We start from the raw sequence: 17,902 nt of genomic DNA on the forward strand, positions 1-17,902 counted from the left end.
AATGCTTTGTAATGATCATAACTTAAATGCATTTCATGATTATAGTCATGTAAAGGATTAATCTTGCTGTATTGTTGTAATTTCATTTATTCTAACAGTTTAGATGGACTGTAGATCGATCAAAAGCTTTAAAATTCATTAGAAAGTTTCGTGATTCTTTAGATTGGTCACAATAAGGTAACGTTTTTGCGTCTGTTTCTTGACGCAGTTACAAAGTGGTCGTAAATTAGCTACAAAACGACGACGACTTTGCGACCACCACCTGAGTTCGGGACCATTTTGCGACTAACACCTGAGTTCGGGACGACTTTGTAACGCCTTTGCGACGCTCATATTTTACTTGGACATTTATCTATTCATATTTTTACAATTGTCAATATTATAAGTCTTATAATGACTCCAACAACATTAGACTTGGAAAATATAATCAGTGGCATACAAATATTATAGAATTCTAAACATTTGTAAGAATTTCTTAAAAATCTTAAACATTGCTTAATATATGAGGTAATGTTTAGTAATGCTTTGTAATGATCATAACTTAAATGCATTTCATGATTATAGTCATGTAAAGGATTAATCTTGCTATATTGTTGTAATTTTCATTGATTCTAACAGTTTAGATGAACTGTAGATTGATCAAAAGCTTTAAAATTCATTAGAAAGTTTCGTGACTCTTTAGATTGGTCACAATAAGGTAGCGTTTTTGCGTCTGTTTCTTGACGCAGTTACAAAGCGGTCGTAAATTAGCTACAAAACGACGACGACTTTGCGACCACCGCCTGAGTTCGGGACCATTTTGCGACTAACACCTGAGTTCGGGACAACTTTGTAACGCCTTTGCGACGCTCGTATTTTACTTGGACATTTATCTATTCATATTTTTACAATTGTCAATATTATAAGTCTTATAATGACTCCAACAACATTAGACTTGGAAAATAAGCAATGCTATAGTCAACTTATAGTTTTGTATCTTTTTTATAATTAATCAAACCATAACATGTAACATGATATGTAATGTTAAGTAATGAGTTTGCAATTTCATAACTTACAAGCATTGCATGTGTTTTCAAAAATTTGTATTGTGACTGAAATCTGAGAGTCATAATAGAGTAACAATTTGTGACTCTCTTGTTACGAATTTGCAACTCTTATCATTTGCAACGAAGTTGCTACTACCTTTGCGACTAGTTTGCTACTACTTTTGCAACTGTTTTGCGTTTAACACCTGAATTAGATACTGTTTTGCGACTCTTTTGCAACTCTCGATTTTTTTGAATTTGAAATTTTACTTTAGAAAAATGTTAACATGTTTCTATACAGATTTATACTTTAAGTTGATCAATATCTGTCATATAAACTTTGTCAAAGCTTTCCATTTGAATAATTAGTCACATTGTAAGAATCTTATAAATCAAAAGTATTGGTTGAAAATATTACAAGTAAGTCCCAAAAGAGTAGTAATTTTGTGACGGAATTGCAACCAAATTGATTTATGATATTTTGCTATGAATTTTGTGACTTTTGCTACAATTTTTTTAATTATAAAACATACATTTAGAACTCTAGATCATCATTTTATTTAATACTAGGTAAAATCCCACGCGTTGCGTGGATTATGTTCATATAATAATATTATATATATGAAAATATAATTATTTATTCTTAGTTTTGTATCAATAGTACTTAGTAAACCTACACATATTTTTCAAATTATGTAAAATCTACAAACCTTTTTTTTATTTTATTAAAAGTGTATGGTTAATTTTCTCTTTTTATTTTACTATTAGTGTATGAGATATTTCTTATTATAATGGAAAATAGCTCAGTAGACAACGTTAATTGAAATATTGGTATTTTTGTTTTGAAAGGTAATTTCGCTTTTTGCTGTAATATGGATTATTTGTGAGAGGTATACTTATCTTTTGTTTTTGTTTTTTTTTTTTGTGAGAGTATTTATACGGTGTTCTGTCCATTTGTTTGAGTTTTTTTTTTTTTTTTTTATCTTTGTGGTTTTATTTAAGGAAATCTGTTTTTTTTTTTTCAGTAAAATATTATAGGGTTTCATGTTTGTAATGACTGGGCATTTAATTGTGTTTGTTTTGTGGTTTTAGCTGAACTTCGATTCCAACTAACATAGCTGAACTACAGAAGCTCATAAAGGTATTTTATTTAGAACAATATTCAGAACTGTCCATACACGAGCTCATTTAGATCACCCGAGAGATGGGGTCCTCTCCAAAAGCCGTGCCTGTTAAGAAAAATCACGTTTTAACAGTCTTAGTTGCTCATATATCATAGAAGAACCCAATGATACCAACTAACATGATGAATCAATTCTATGTAAATTCTCTAATTAAGACAATTAGGCTTACCTATTTTCTTCCAGTGCTTTCCTTGAAAATGTTCAACAGATCATAATAACTTAATAAGCATAGCAAAATGGTAGAAACTGAAAACAAAGATAAAACAAAGGCATTAGCTCAGATATATAACTGTGCCAAAAAAAAAAAACATTCCCAGAAACAAAAGCAGTTTTATATTATGAATTTGGATCCAAAAGCAATAACATAAATGCATTACACTTAACATAAAACTTAACCGCAGAACAAAACATAATCGAAAGAAGCTAGAGACTGAACATAAACAAACAAGAACACATTGACAAGAACATAGACAAAGAAAAACTTAAGACAGAACATAAACAAAGTAACAAAAACTTAACCGATATAACACAAACATTGGAGAGCATAAATTTTTGAAAACTCATCACTTGTGACACAATGAAGTGAAAAATTCTTCTTTTGATTTCTTTGTCAATGCCAACAAACCAAAGATACAGAGAGATGAGGGAGGTTGTTACAAACATTTGTCAGATCAAGCAGCTTGTGATGAGCACAATAATACCTCTTTTGACCACGGTCCTTTCAAAAGCTCCAGGTTCAAGACCTTTTGCCATCAATGAGAAAGAAACAGGGCATCAGTCTGATCCTTAAATCAATCGGCAATTAGGCGGTCCTATTTTCTTCCAGTTCTTTCCTTGAAAATGCTCAACAGATCATAATAAGCATAGCACAATGCTAGAAACTGAAAACAAAGATAAAACAAAGGCATTAGGTCAGATATATAACTGAACCAAAAAAAAAAAGAGAAACATTCCCAGAAACTAAGGCAGCTTTAAATTATGAAATTGGATCCAAAAGCAAAAACATAAACGCATTACATGACTGGAGTAGATTCATAATCTCCATGCCTAATCTTGTTTCCTTCTTTTTCTCCATAACACTTGGTTTAACCTCTCCTAAAATAAGTTCAATTTTTTAATTAACTAAGAATCGACCTATACTGCAAACACTTAAAACATGTAGTGTAAACCCCTTACCTGTAACTTTATATACTCCTTTTCTTTCTTCTTCGTTTCATGTAACTGTTGGGTCTTGAGTTGCTATCATACACAAACAAAACAAAAATGTTCAAAGGGGCATTGCATCAGCATTCCCAAATTCTTCGAGACAATACACATTACAAAAAAACTTGAGAGAAATCTAGCTAGTAATTTTAAGCAATGATCCAAACCTGGTTAGCAATCACCATCCGTTGAAACTCATCTCTCTCTTTCTGTAGCTTCTCGTTCTGCGCCTTTAAAGCCGTTGTATTCCTAGCTTCTGTTCTTGTGAGAGAACCAAGTTCCCTATCTTTGGCTTGCAATTGAGTCTCAAGCCTTTCAACTTTTGCCTCAAGTCTCACCATGTCAGAAAAACGTCTGAATCAAACCCAAAAAAAAGAAACTTCAATATGCAATACAACAAAAGTAGCAATTTCGGTAACTTTTATGCCAACGTTGTTTTTTCCACGAGAAAATGGATTTCACCATACCACATAAAACCAAAAACAGTAGGTAAATTATTTGTATACTACATAACATTATCTAGATCACAGTGTCGATCTCATTCAGAACAGTAGAAGCATCAAGATTGAACACTATCATAACCAAGCTACTAAATAAATCCACAATGCAATGTAACACAGAGAAAGAAAATAAAGGTCACCTTTGTCTCTGATCATTAGAAGATTCTCTGAATTCCACATCTCGTTGTCTCTGTTGAATCAAAGCGTATATACAATTGCAAGTTCTAGCAATCGAAACCTAAAAAAACAGGTCACATCGAATCAGGTTCATCAAACAAATCGATTAAATGAAAACATTTAACAAAGCAGCAAAAACTTAACCGATATAACACAAACATTGAAGAACATAAACAAAGGGAAAAAGAGTTACCTTGCTTCAAGGACAGGAAATGACAATCCTCTGTCAAGGACCACATCATCCCCAAATGGAGTTTCTCCAAATTAACCTCAACATGCTAGAGTCGGGGTTGGTTTTCAGTCTTACCGGAAAACACGGCGACAATGACTTCAAGAGAGCCGCCGTCGTCACCGTTGCAGTCGCAGGAGAGAGAACACGCGAGACAAACACTGCATAATCTTACAAAGAAAATCAATTCCGCCACATACTTGCATTACTCAAATCCGCCTATTCAAAATCGGTCCAAGTTCAGTGAAATTTACCTCATTTTACTCTATCCAATGGAATTGAGGCGTCGAGAGTCACTTCGACTCGGCTGTTACGAAATCAGGCGGAGTTGAACAGATAAGGGGGAGGAGTGGGGAAGAGAGAGAGGCGAGGAAGAAAAGAAGACTGAAGTCGGAGATCCCGTCGGTTTCGATTTGGGAAGGCGAGAAATTTTGTGTGGCCCATACAATTTCAGCCCATTAACAAAAGGAAGATATATGAGAGAAACGTCCAGTTTCAGGACATTAACAATAGGCTGAGATATATGAGATAAATGTGAGTAAAACCCATTAAAAATAGGATGGAATCGAAAAAAAAAATCAAAGAATAAAGATCTGACACGTGGCAGTTAGATAGGGTATCCTTAAAGGGTGTAACCCTACTTTATTATATTAGATAGATAGATAGTGTTTAAAACAAATATTTATGTTTTATTGGATGAAGGCTTCTCATTGGCTAATTCCTAATGACAAGGATTGCTCTATCATTTATCATCCACCGTTGGTTAGAATTAGATCTAACGGACCAAAACATCTCCTTCTACTTCTCTTCTTCTCATCTCTTTTATTCGATACAACAAATTACAAAAACCACCACTCTATTATTACTTCTCTTCATCTCCTCAGTCTTCTCTCTTCCTCTCATCAAACCTCAATCGATTCTCCATTTATGTCTTTAATGACTTTACTTCATCATATTTCCATCTGTTCCGCCGAAGACATCACCGAACGTACGATTCCATTCTTGTTAGCTTTCCACAAGTCAATTATATTGTTGTCAATACATTTCAGTGAGTTCTCTGTTTCTGTTTTCACTTTCCCCTTTTCCTATAATCGATTCTTTTTATTGATTTTGTTTTTTTTTTAAAAAATTTCAGATCTCAGCAAGAGATGCTTGTTGGAGACATAGATCTGGCTTAGCTGTTTGAATGAAACTCAAAGCACCTCGATCTCAAGCTCTGTCTCCTTCTTCTCCCTAATCTTGCCGTCGTTTTCCGTCACTGGCCGTCGTCGCTTTCCGTCACTGGCCGCCGTCGCTGCTCATCACGTTCTTCGTCACTCATGGTACGAAGCCAAAAAGAAGAAAAACCTAGTTTTTTAAATTGGGTCTGTAAATATGTATGTGGGCTTTAGAGCCCATTGTCTTTTTTTTTTTTGTGTAATTCCTTTCAAACTAATTGAAATAAAAATGTTCAGTTCTATTTGGGAATTAATTTTAAATCCAATAACCAAACCAAACTTTTATTCAAATAAACCAAATAAATCAAACCTAAAAACCAAAATATTGAAATGTCTATAGCTATTTAAATAAAGTCACAGTTTGGTCACAAATTAGCAACTGCTTTGCGACTAAATTAAGACGACCTTTGTCACTTATTTGCGACCACATTTTCGTCATGATTCTCCGACGCACAACTCGTCCTAACATAGTCGTATATACGCGTTTCCAAATTCAGTCACGATTTGGTCTTTAATTTACGACTAAAAGTTACAGTCTTAAACGAGTCTCTTATAAACGACCAAATTTAGTAGTCACAAAATCGTTGTAAAATTGCGACACTTTCGCGACGCTTGTCATTTTGCGACGAGAAATTTGTGACTACTAGAGGTCGTCGCTTAAACGTCGTAAACAGGTGTTTTGCGACCCATTTGTGATGATTACCGGTGTCACAAAACGCAGGTTTTCTTGTAGTGACTTAACCCTGAGGAAGCGTCCGCCGTTGCGAAATCTATCGAGGAAGATGCTTACGTCGTCGGATCAAAGCTCGTGTCGAGTGATGGGATTAAAAATCTTGAGGCCTATACCGAAGAGTTTAGCTATCGTATCACTAAATATGCGGAGGACCAATGGAAGAAGATGAAGAACGCAGCTGCAGTTCCTGAAGCAGAGGAGGCTTAATGTTTCGGTTTTACTCTCCTTTTGCTTTTGCTAGATTCTTCTTTTAAATATGACTTGTGGATTTTGAAGGTGTTCATTCTTTATAATATGACTCGTTGCTTGGTTTGGAATCGGCTTATGCCTCTATGTCTATGAATGTTATTACAACGATATGTATCGGCTTATGTCTCTATGGCATCAGCTTATATCTTCTAGTCTAGTTTGATTTTTTTCAACAGACATTTGCATCGACCACTACTAGTAGTAACTCTATTTGCAGCTTACCCATTAGGTTATGTAGCGTTTTCAAATTGAGTTTGGAATTATATTCTTGTAAACTTACCATTAAGATTAAGCTGGAATTTTTCAGGCCTGACAATTGGTGAGTTTGGTGTATGCATGCAGCTTACGTTTGGCTTGTAGGGTATGTAGCGTTTTCTCGAATAGATTTTGACTCCTTAGCTTTAAAAAGTACAAGTATGACTGACTAGGCTGATTTTTTTTGCTCGATTTCTTGTGAGTGACATGAACTTATTGTGAGTTAGGAGTTACGTAAACTATCATTGTCTTTCCTTATTAAATCTTGAATTAACTATTTTGGTTTACCTAACTTCATCAAAACATGGAAACATCATTGCCTACGCTTGGCATCACCAGGTTATTGCGCATATGTTGTTATAATCGTCTGTTTTATATTGCTTTCTGTTGGATTAGATAATGGCTAAATTGACTACATATGAAATCTACGTTATGAAATGTGCAAATATATATTCTTAGTTCTTGTGTTACCTTTCATATTTGCGTTGATTCTCTTTCTATGCTCAGTTTGGTATGTGTCGAGTTCATCCATCTCTGTATTCCTTCTAATCTCTCTGATTTCACTGATTCTTTGGTTTTCTCTATAGTCTTCTCTGATTTAATATTTCATTCAGAACAAATATAGTCTTAAGGTTGCAGTTTCAGTTCTTCCCAATTCAACTATCAATTTGAGAATCCATATCTCCAACCCTAATGATGCCCTTTGTGATTTAAGATCTTTCAGTTTTGATACAATAATATAGTAGCTACTTGGTGGATTAGTTAAGTATAAAATAGACAAAAAAAGCGTGATGGTACATGCGAATTTGGAGAAGCCAGATGTGTTAACTTTCACAAGTATGATATTTTCTTTCTCCATATTTATAAATATTTTTGTCACCTTTTTCTTTCATACATTAAACTGTCTGTTAGCCTTTTATTTTAACTTGGAGCTATTTTAAATCCTAGGAGAAAAAGGTGACTATAAATCCCACAATATATATATATATATATATATATATATATAATTATAAGAGCAAGATTATCGGTGGTCTCTTATTTAAGGGTTGTTAAACACTGTTTGGTTATTTTAGGAATTAATTGTGTTTTGTTTTGAATATAATGACCCATGAGCTCTTAATTAAAATTTTCTCCTCCAATGGTAGGTTCTAATTTTGGGTATCTTATTTTTGAAAATATTGATTTTTGAAACAATACAACAGCGATTAAAATTGCAAATCTCAAACAGACATCAAGGCAAATGTTAGAAAAAAAGAAGAAGAGAAAAATGTCAAATCGATGCACTCACATTCTATTTTGTCTTTGTTGTGCTCTGAATCCTATCCTCTATGTCTGTAAGATGCAGAGAGGCTTTGTCTGGTAGCACAAATCCACCATCAACCTATCCATAAAAACAAAGGACCAAGAAGTTTTCATGGTTATTACAACAATGAAATGAACTTGCAACAATTAGTTGTTGACAATTGGTTTCGGCTAAATGCTTAATCTACCCTATGTTTGAATGCAATTGTTGGTATGTTAACTATGAACTTAAACAAGAAAAGTCTCTCTATCTAGCTTTGGTCTACAATTAAGAGAAACTAAACACTAACACAGACTCTGCCCTGGTTCTTACTTAGTGGGACTATGATGTATAATAATAACCCGTTTAGAAGTATCACTACCACCAATTCTATAAACAAGGATACACATTTAGGCCTAGCATACATATCATCGACTCCAAGTTCGTCCCACTGTTCTAATGGGGATCATCTCTCACAGCATGCAATTCAAGAAACTAGAAAAAAAAACCAAAATCAAACATGAAGCATCATCAAATCGAATTTAGGCTGACCAATATGCTCAACAGTAATGGAACCAAAGAAGTTCCCTAACAATGCAGCATCAGGAATGAAAATCGATCCAAACTCTTAATGAAGAAAACTTACAGTCTTCGATAGTCCCATCAATGCAACCTTCAACGAGCAGTGTATGAAATGGGCTTCCTTTAAGTCCTTCACGGTACATAACACGGCAATCTTCATCATCATGTTTCAACTGTAACCACGAAAACACTTTGTGACAATTCTGTTTCAAGTAAACTCAAGAAAATACTCACAAAAGCTATACAGAAATATACTTTCCAATCAGCATAAGATGCATCATTACAAAAACATACTTCTCAATTGACTCTGTGAAGAAACATGAAAATAAAAACATTAACAGCAAAGGTAAAATTAAGAGTATATATATAGAAAACATCAACGACAACAACAAACAAAAACCTTCATTGAGCTGTTTCTCATTAAGCCTCTCTCTGTACTCAGAAAATTCATGTTTCTTCTGCATATTCAATTGAATCCGTAGAGACACCTCCTTTGGAGAACAAATTAACTCTCAAATCAAAGACCAAAGAGAATCAAAACAGAACACATAAGATTTATTTGATTAAGAATCTGAGAAACTTACCTTGTGCTTCCAATTGATTCAACAAATACAAGACTTGCTAGTTGCTACCAATATACAATACTTCAAAACTTACAACAAATGATGACTGAACATTATATATGTCTACCAACGGTATAGCAATTACATTTCAAGTATTGACCAGTATCTTATCTCTAACTTGCATATCCGTCTATAAAGTCCAAAATCATCATCAATACGAACACTCACCAATTCACCACTATGGAAAAACACACACACATAGAAACACAGAACAAGAAATACCTTCTTTTTAACAATCTTGACCAATTCCCCTAACAAGTTTTTCTCTGCAACTTGATGGTGCAAATAATCTCCACAGTTCTTCACTAATGTCTCCAAAAGCTATTAACAGAAGAATACACATAGAGAGTTAAAGGAGAGAGTAAAAAACAATGCACAGAATAAATCGGCCGAGTAACCAAAAATTGACTACAAACATCATATACCGTAAGAACAAGTAGTTGAACAGTAGGACTCTTATGTTGTAGCCTCTTCTTAACAGCTTCAACTACATCTTTCGAAAACCAATAGACGCAAAAACCGTTAATCGCAGATGCGAAGTAAACTACAAATCAAAGAACTAAAACTGCGACTAATCCCATTGATGGAGGCAATGATTACCTGCGACTAATCCCATTGATGGAGGCAATGATTTCAGCAGCCTGATAAGCTCTTTGTGTAATGGAAGGCCAAAGCCAACAGTTTCGATCACAAGCTCCCATTGCCTTTAACTGTAACGCAGCTCTCACAGTCTGCTTCTTACCTTTATCTGATAATCTGCTATCAACCGGGTTTGTGTTGATGATCCCCAAGCTTTCGTAATCAGATTCCCCAGCTCTCACCAGGTAATAACTTGATTCAAGAAAAAAAACACACATTGTTTCTTATTAGCTCACAAAGATTACATATGATTCAAATAAGTGTCAGTTGATATTTTCAAGAAACAAAATCAAGAACAAGAATCAGGAGCCTGGATCAACTCTTCACAAATTTGGAATTTGACCAAAACACAACACCTTCACAAGAGCCTTCAAAGCTAATTACACTTCCAAAACTTAAATCTATCAAACTCTAACTTAGTGCTAAGCAAAAGAGTGAAGATACAAATACACATTGTTGTATACAGAGAAACTAAAAATTAGGGTTTTCGAGAAAAGTGAATTACCGATTGAGACGGAGAGGCGGCATTTGAAAGAGGCCGCGTGCATTTGCTGGTGCGACGGTGAGTGATGATGGTGTGGCGATACATAAGGAGAGTGTCTTGAACAGGTCTCGGTGGGTAATAATCTGCGGCGACGGTGATGATGATAACATAATCCAAACCTTTCCTCTGATTCCAGCTCCTTCGATTTGAAACCTTCAAGCTTCTGATTCCAAATTTTTCACGTTGCGGGGATTCAATCGCAACCGAGAGAGAGAGAAGAAATAAATCGAGCAGGAATTTTTTTTTTCTCTTTTGTATTATTCTTTCGACCAATAGAATGGCGACACATATTGCCCCTTAAACCATAAATCCGTCTCAGTCTCTTATATAAGGGGAGATCTTACCATTTTTTTCATTTCTAATTAATTTTTTTTGGCCAATAAACTAAGAACTCTCATATAAACCCCCCCTATAAACAAGGTCTAATATACCACCGCGTAACATGCAACAAACAACATACGATACGAAAGAAAAAAGAAAAGAAAATCAGAATGGCAGAGATCACGTTCTCTTCATCCCTCGCGCATTGGGATCAAACTAAGAGGAACTTGGAAACTGCGATAGAAGATGCTACGATGCAAATTGTACTTCTTTTACATACAAGAAACGCACCAAATCCTCCTGCAGATATTGATGCAAGATTGGCCGAAGCCTTTGAAAATCATGGGTTTTTGCGAGTCCGACGGCGGATCGCTTTCAAACGTATACAGGATGCTGTTGTGCGTTTGATAGGCTTAATGGAGCCTCCACCATAGTCGACAGTAACGAGCAAATAATTTTATTTATCTCGTTAATTATGAAAGGCTTCGACTCAGGTGAGAGTTTCTTGGTTTCTTATATTTCCTTCCGCTAGGGTTTTCTCTTATACAGTCTTTTTAATTTGTTTTTCCCCCGCTCTAGATTTCTAGGTCTAGACCGGAGATGAATCACTAATCGGGATTTGCTTGAATCCCAAGTAATAATTGGATCACCTTCGTTGGATTGGATATGCTGAAAATTTTTCCACAATCGAGGATGCTTGGATCACACGCCTGGGTGATATTTCATGCACTGATAAACGCCTGATCTTTCTGGTACCAATGAGTTTACAAGGGATTGCGAAATTGGCTGCAACACATGTAAATATATTTTGTGGCAACTCCTCAGGAATCTCGATTTATGTTCTTATACAATTCAAGTGATCGACTGATTGAGATTTTTTTTTTCTTTTCAAACAGTTACTTGGGTGAATATGGTACTTATCTTTATATCATAAAGATTGAATCTGGTGAGGCCAAGGATATCGTCATCGTGGGTTTAGCTTCAATTATATGCTTCTGGATGTAAATACAACCTCTAATTCAGTGAACACACGACGATGAGTACATTGCTTCCATGCATGTAGGCTTCTCCACTAAGCTAGTCTGCAAGAAAAAAGGTAGTTCTGACTCTTGAGTCTCGGTGAGCATCCTCTCATTAATTATTCCAGTAGTTCATCATATTTTTCTTAGATATTCTTTGTCTCTTTCTCTTGGAGTTCAACTAATGGATCATTAACGGTTTTTAGTCACTTTGCTAAGTAGCATTTTTAATCTTAAACCTGCAGTTTCTAACAGTATTGCAGTTTTGTTTTGCAGGAAGTAACTAGAATCTATTCTGGCTAACGTGAAAGAGAAGCTTGATTTGATGTAGCAGCATTGCTTCAGGTCACTGGTCACGCATACTCTCTTTGATCAGAATCACATGCATTCTTGGCCCAACATGTAAAATTATCAGATGTATTGCATTTCTATAAGAGTCTTGTGTCACCTCTATCCTACGTACCATTTTCTATTTTTCATCAAATCATGTTTATTTTTGTCATGCCCTACTAGCAGCTATCGTATTATTTCTTCTTGTCGTTTTTTTTTTTCTGGACAAAAGCTTTATCGTATGTGGAATGTCTCAGGCTTTAATTTAGTTCTGATGTCACTGAATGATTAGGAAATTCGCTGAATCAAGGACCTGCTGCATTAACTTAATGTGTTTTAGGAAGCTTTAAGCTACTACGTGTATCGTCGAGCATATATACTTCATTACTAAGATTCGATTACTTATATACAGCCCAAAGCTATTGCCAATATATAACAGTTTAATAGGGTTGATACTTAACCAATTGTATACATGACGCCATTTTGTTGCAAAATTTTGTACAACCCTGTTGTTGTCCCACGCTAGTATTGTATCCGATCACTAGATTAGGACCTGCGGTATACCGCCGGACAAAATTATTTAAATATTTAAATTATAAATTGTATTTGTTGGTTAAATATGTTATAATTATATAATAATTGTTAATTTTATGGTTTAAACCATATAATACCACAATATAATTTATTTTTTATATAATATTTAATCAATTTAATTAGATATGTTTATTCTCTGATACCGACAGTGTTAACAAAATAATGAAATGATGTTTTACCCGTGTAACACCAAATTAATGATATTTTTTAATTTATATAAATAAAGGTAAAACCCGTCCTACTATATAACTCCATCCCGAGATATTTTAACTCACACTATATCATCTTAATTTTTAATATTTATTGTGTATCTACAGTATAATATTTATCATACAGTATTTAACTTTTAACAAGTTTTAAATATTTATCATATTTAACCTTTTAAAAATCTTTAAATTAAAGAACCGGAATAAACCAAATAAAAATTTTTATAATTTGAATGCCTGATAAATCAAGCTTTCTACTCATTTGTATTTGGAATCATTTTGGCCTCTTTTATAGTATGACTCTGAACCATTTCCCAATTTTTTTAGACGATGTGGGATATTGTACCCATATTTTTTATTCAACTATTGAGTAATATATGTCGTTTTAAAAATTTTGTATTATATCATATGCAGAAAAAAAATCACAATTTATATTAACTAAGTGTATTATAGAATAATTGAAGATAAATTAAATTTAAATTCAAATAAAAATGATAGGGAATCATAAATTTATGTTTGAATGAAGTAGAAAGAATTCTTTTCTTTTTTAAATCTTACCTATAATTAGTTTTGGAAATTTTTGATAACTAATATTAAAGTTAATGCATTGAATGTTAATTGTTTTCAAAATGATTTTTTTGTCAAAAGTTGCTGCAAAAATACTAGTATAGATTAGGAAACTTACAAGAACAACTAGCACAAACGGCACCGCAGTGGCAAACTATGAAACAAGACTTTCATCATGAAACACTTCAAAGTAATTAAAGTTTACTTGTTGTAAGTTAATTTGTTATTAAGATATATAATAAAATATCAAAGTCACTCAAATAAACTTTATATAATTAAGTAAACATTTATCAGTTAAATATAATATAATATAAATGTGTATGATAAAAATACTGAAACGACCCGTTTTAAAAATATATATATAATAACCCACTAGTAACCTAACCAAAATCAAACCAAACAGTGAAAATAACCAAATGATACCATTAAAAATAACTAATAAATAATAAACCAATGATTCAATTAAATAGAGTCATAAAGCATAAAACCATAAACCTAGCAATATTCTACTGACTCAACTCTAACAACCTAACATAAGCCAGATAACATCCAAGCGAGCCACTAGAACATCCTCCTCTTCATCGCCTTGATTCCACGAGTATTTTATAAACACTCAGTGAGACAATCCTCCCATCTACTAGGTTATACACACAAACAATTGAGATAACTCTAACCATCAAACACCAATCAATAAACAAACCAGTACAACTGCATCGACCGACACCAACCAGTGCATCGACCGACACCAACCAGTGCATCGACCGACACCAACTAGGGTCGCATCGATCGACACAAGTCTGCATCGACCAATGCATGCTCGACATTTCACGAAATCCCTAGTTGCATCGACCGACACCTCCACATGGCATCGACTGATGCCCCTAGGCCAAATCGCACTGTCCTCGCATTGCATCGACCGATGCACACATGCCGAGCATCGATTTTCCCCAAAGTTTCTCGCCGGATCTCAGTTCCTAAACCATCAAAACATTATCCAAAGCCACAAAGAAGCCTCACAAAGTCTCCAACGACTCATAAACATTCTAACAAGCTAAGGAATCAACTATATAACACATGAACACAAAAATCAGAGAAATCTCAATTTTAGATAAGCCATGGTCCTACACTCACCTTTGCCAAGAAGATTCTGACCCTTAAACAAGCATGATATATCATAGTTTTTGTGGTTTTTAACCATGATATAAGGAGTCTTTTAGAGTCTTTTGATGTGTTTTTAGGTTCTTTGAGAGTCTTTTTAGGTTTTCTAGGATTTTGGCACGGATGGAGCAAAGTGAAGCAAATTGGATCATTTTTGGAACATTGAACCGAAGAAATCAACTTGGAACCAATCAAGAGTGATGGTGTCAATCGACACCCCTGTTTGCCGACTCAAGACCCAAGTTTTGGAAGATTTAGAAAAGTTGCCCGAAGTTTTCCATATTTGCATCATTAGTCCCTGGACGTGTTTTAGGACATATATATAGTATTTTTAGGTTTGAGAAACCCTTAAGTTTTTATTCTAGCAGTTTTGGTTTTTTTTTAGAGATATTGAGAGCTTTTGGGAGAGTGATCTGAACTCTTTTGTAGAGAGAAGAATTTCTAAACTCCCTTCTTAGTTTTTAATATCTATTGCTTATTATTCAGAATAATGTTTTGCTTTCATTGATTATGTCTGAGTAGTTTGCTTGTTAGGTTCAGGGGATTACTTCTTACAAAGAGATTTGATTTAGTAATTTTGTGAACAATCTAAACTTGTTTTTAAAGCTGATTTTTAACCTAGAATTTTACAAAGAGATTTGAATTTTCTGGTTTTAAATTTAGATAATATTTGCAGTGAAAACTGATTTATTTTAGAAAAGAGTTTAGAGTTCTAGATCTGATTTTTAATTGCTTGAATCCTAATTTATTGATTGATTTTATATTTCATAATTTCCTGAGAAAACTAGACCTAGCTTTTTGTTCAATTGAATTTTCACAAGCTTTATTTTGCTTTGTTATTTCAATTCAAATTCATCTATTTAGCTTAATTATAAAACTCTATAATTTATTGTGTAGTCTTGAGTCATTGTGGAAGTCGACCCCTAAGTACTACATTGATCTCTTAATTTGGGAGAGTAGCTCTAGGGTTTAATTTGAGCATATCAAAGCGGATCTACACTCCTAGCAAGCTCCTACAATGATCTCAGCTACAAGTCTCCCCAAGAACAGCCACAAAACTCTCAAAAACTCACCAACACCTCAAGAACACCTTCACTCTTTCTTTTCTCTCTCAGAACGGCTAAACTCGACTAAAACCACAAACTTTTCTTTAAATACGCGATTTAAGGGTTTCCTAACCCAAAGCGCAGCATTTAACATACTCACTTCGTGACCAAACCGGCCTTGCATCGACCGATGCAACACCTGCATCGATCGATAAACATCCCAAACATTTTAAAAAAAATCTGAACATTTCTCTAACAAAACATAATAAAACCAAAAGAAATCAATACAATAAAAACAGGATGCGCTTCTCTCCAGTGTTGACACCTCAGCATTTTGGAGAATCCTGGGGCTGACACCTTAGTTAAAACAGGTAGCTAATCAAATTATAAAAATTAATACAACTCAAATTTGATATCCAATAATATTCATATCTCCTTCCGTGTCAATTTTTTTAGTTAATTTGCTGCATATAAAAAAAATGGCCCAACCTAATAGGCCAATAGCAAAATACCATTACATAGGAATCTAATTGTACTCATAATTAAAAGTAAGTAAATATCCCAAATCGTAGAAAGAAAATAGGTGAAAAATGGTTGTCGTTCAATTACTCAGCAAACCCGGATTCTGAGATCGAAAAGTAGAGATCCTATTTTTAATTGTTTACCTGATGATTATGGAGATCGAATCCAAAAAATTATGACAACTACGATTAAGTTTGTTGTTCCTTTCCCTCCACATCACTTTCCATTTTTTACTCCAAAATACTTTACTTTAATGGAGACAGTAGGAAAGATTGGAATATTGGATGTTCATTGGAGATAACAAAGTAATCAGCCTAAATGACGATGTTGATTTGTATTTCTTCCGAGACGCACTTTGAATCCGGTAAGAGGTACGGTAAACCACACGGCTTCACAGATCAAAATTATCTCCGACAATAGAAAGATAATGAGAGGTAAGAGTTCGAACGCCGTCGGAAAGCTACAACGAAGAGATATTGTTAAAGTATGTGGTGAGAATCAACACAGGTTTTGGCGTGAGGTGGTTGAATAGAGAGGAAGAGGATGAAATTAGATGTCTCTAGTTCAGGGCTGAGTGCCTGACACATGTGTGACTTGTTATTTCATGTTTTGGAGACTCCCCACGTTTCCTATTGGGTCTTTAAGTTTGGCTTTCACTTGTTGTTTAGATTATGATAAGATTTAGTTGATAATACAAGAACACTAAATTATGTATACAAATAAACAATAATTATATAAGTTGTATACAAAAACTATGCCATCTAATGGATAAAAATAATTTTAGAAAATGAAAAACGTTAAATATTTTCAGTACAACTAGTTTTAACCCGCGGTATACCGCGGGACGATTTCTTTGTAATTAAAATTTTAAATTTAAATATATACGTTAATTTTTTTTAGTATTTAAAAATATATAATTATATTTTGATTATTAAGTTTAGGACTTAACCTACAACACACCGCTAGATAGTTTTTTGTAACCAAAAGATTTAAATTTTAAGTTGTATTTTTCTATTAATTCTGTTTAGTGTTTAAATTGTAAAATTATATTTTGATTGATAATTGCAGGATTTAACCCGCATAATACTATATGACAATTTATTTTCTGTTACATAATCGTAATTTATGTATGTAGACAACCTATTTACAAAAAAATATAATCATGTTTATGTAAACTCAAACCCGCTCAATCACATACCCGGCGAGCACTTAAATTGTCTGGAAATTTAAATTATTTTAGAATATTTAAAATTTTTTGTTATAAAGTATTTTAATTATGGGATACTAATTTCTTTTTAAAAATATTTATGTATATTTTTAAAAACTAATTTATAAGTATGATTTAAACCAATTTTGCTTTGTTAAAAACTTTGTTTAAAGCATGATCTTATATATTTATGTAGAAAATGCCAATTTAGGATTTCAAGAGGGATATATATTTTTGTGTTTCTATTGTTTACAAAGTGCTAATTTCTTATTAAAATATTTTGTTTGTTTATTATAGTAGACAACCCATAAAAATTCTAATATGTTCCATCACATCAGCTATCAGCATTTAAATATCTTTTAACAATTAAAAATGGTTAGAATTCTTTAATTTTTATTGAAAATATTATAGTTATGGAATAAGTAACAGGATAAATTATTAGAGATATAGTTTTTTGTTGACATCTATACAACATATTACTTTATACAAC

The 17,902-nt window shown here is 33.5% G+C and overlaps 1 protein-coding gene and 1 long non-coding RNA gene across 5 annotated transcripts; one reads left to right on the forward strand and one right to left on the reverse strand.

Moving 5' to 3' along the window:
• Positions 1-2,099: 2,099 nt before the first annotated feature.
• On the reverse strand, positions 2,100-4,841 carry LOC104771246 (uncharacterized). 4 transcript variants are annotated; one of them, XR_015592100.1, is made up of 9 exons: positions 4,573-4,841; positions 4,283-4,479; positions 4,053-4,150; positions 3,580-3,766; positions 3,386-3,448; positions 3,227-3,304; positions 2,911-3,090; positions 2,379-2,455; positions 2,100-2,254 (listed from the first exon to the last, which is right to left on the reverse strand). XR_015592100.1 is itself a non-coding variant. In XM_087503429.1 (7 exons), exons 4-6 carry the CDS (start codon positions 3,751-3,753, stop codon positions 3,257-3,259), a joined length of 285 nt encoding a protein of 94 aa, XP_087359555.1. In that variant the 5' UTR covers positions 3,754-3,766; positions 4,053-4,150; positions 4,283-4,479; positions 4,573-4,841; the 3' UTR covers positions 2,734-3,090; positions 3,227-3,256. The 4 variants fall into 4 exon arrangements, 2 of the variants coding, with proteins under 2 accessions (XP_087359555.1, XP_087359554.1); XR_015592099.1 differs by lacking the exon at positions 3,227-3,304; XM_087503429.1 differs by lacking the exons at positions 2,100-2,254; positions 2,379-2,455 and having other exon boundaries at positions 2,734-3,090.
• A 304-nt stretch (positions 4,842-5,145) lies between these two features.
• On the forward strand, positions 5,146-5,789 carry LOC147919311 (uncharacterized). The gene is made up of 2 exons (XR_015592101.1): positions 5,146-5,366; positions 5,454-5,789. It is a non-coding gene; the product is annotated as an uncharacterized LOC147919311 (long non-coding RNA).
• The last annotated feature ends 12,113 nt before the right edge of the window (positions 5,790-17,902 follow it).

This window comes from Camelina sativa, chromosome 20, assembly GCF_030686135.1.
Source record: "Camelina sativa cultivar CO46 ecotype springtype chromosome 20, ASM3068613v1".
In the NCBI taxonomy this organism is placed as follows: Eukaryota; Viridiplantae; Streptophyta; class Magnoliopsida; order Brassicales; family Brassicaceae; genus Camelina; species Camelina sativa.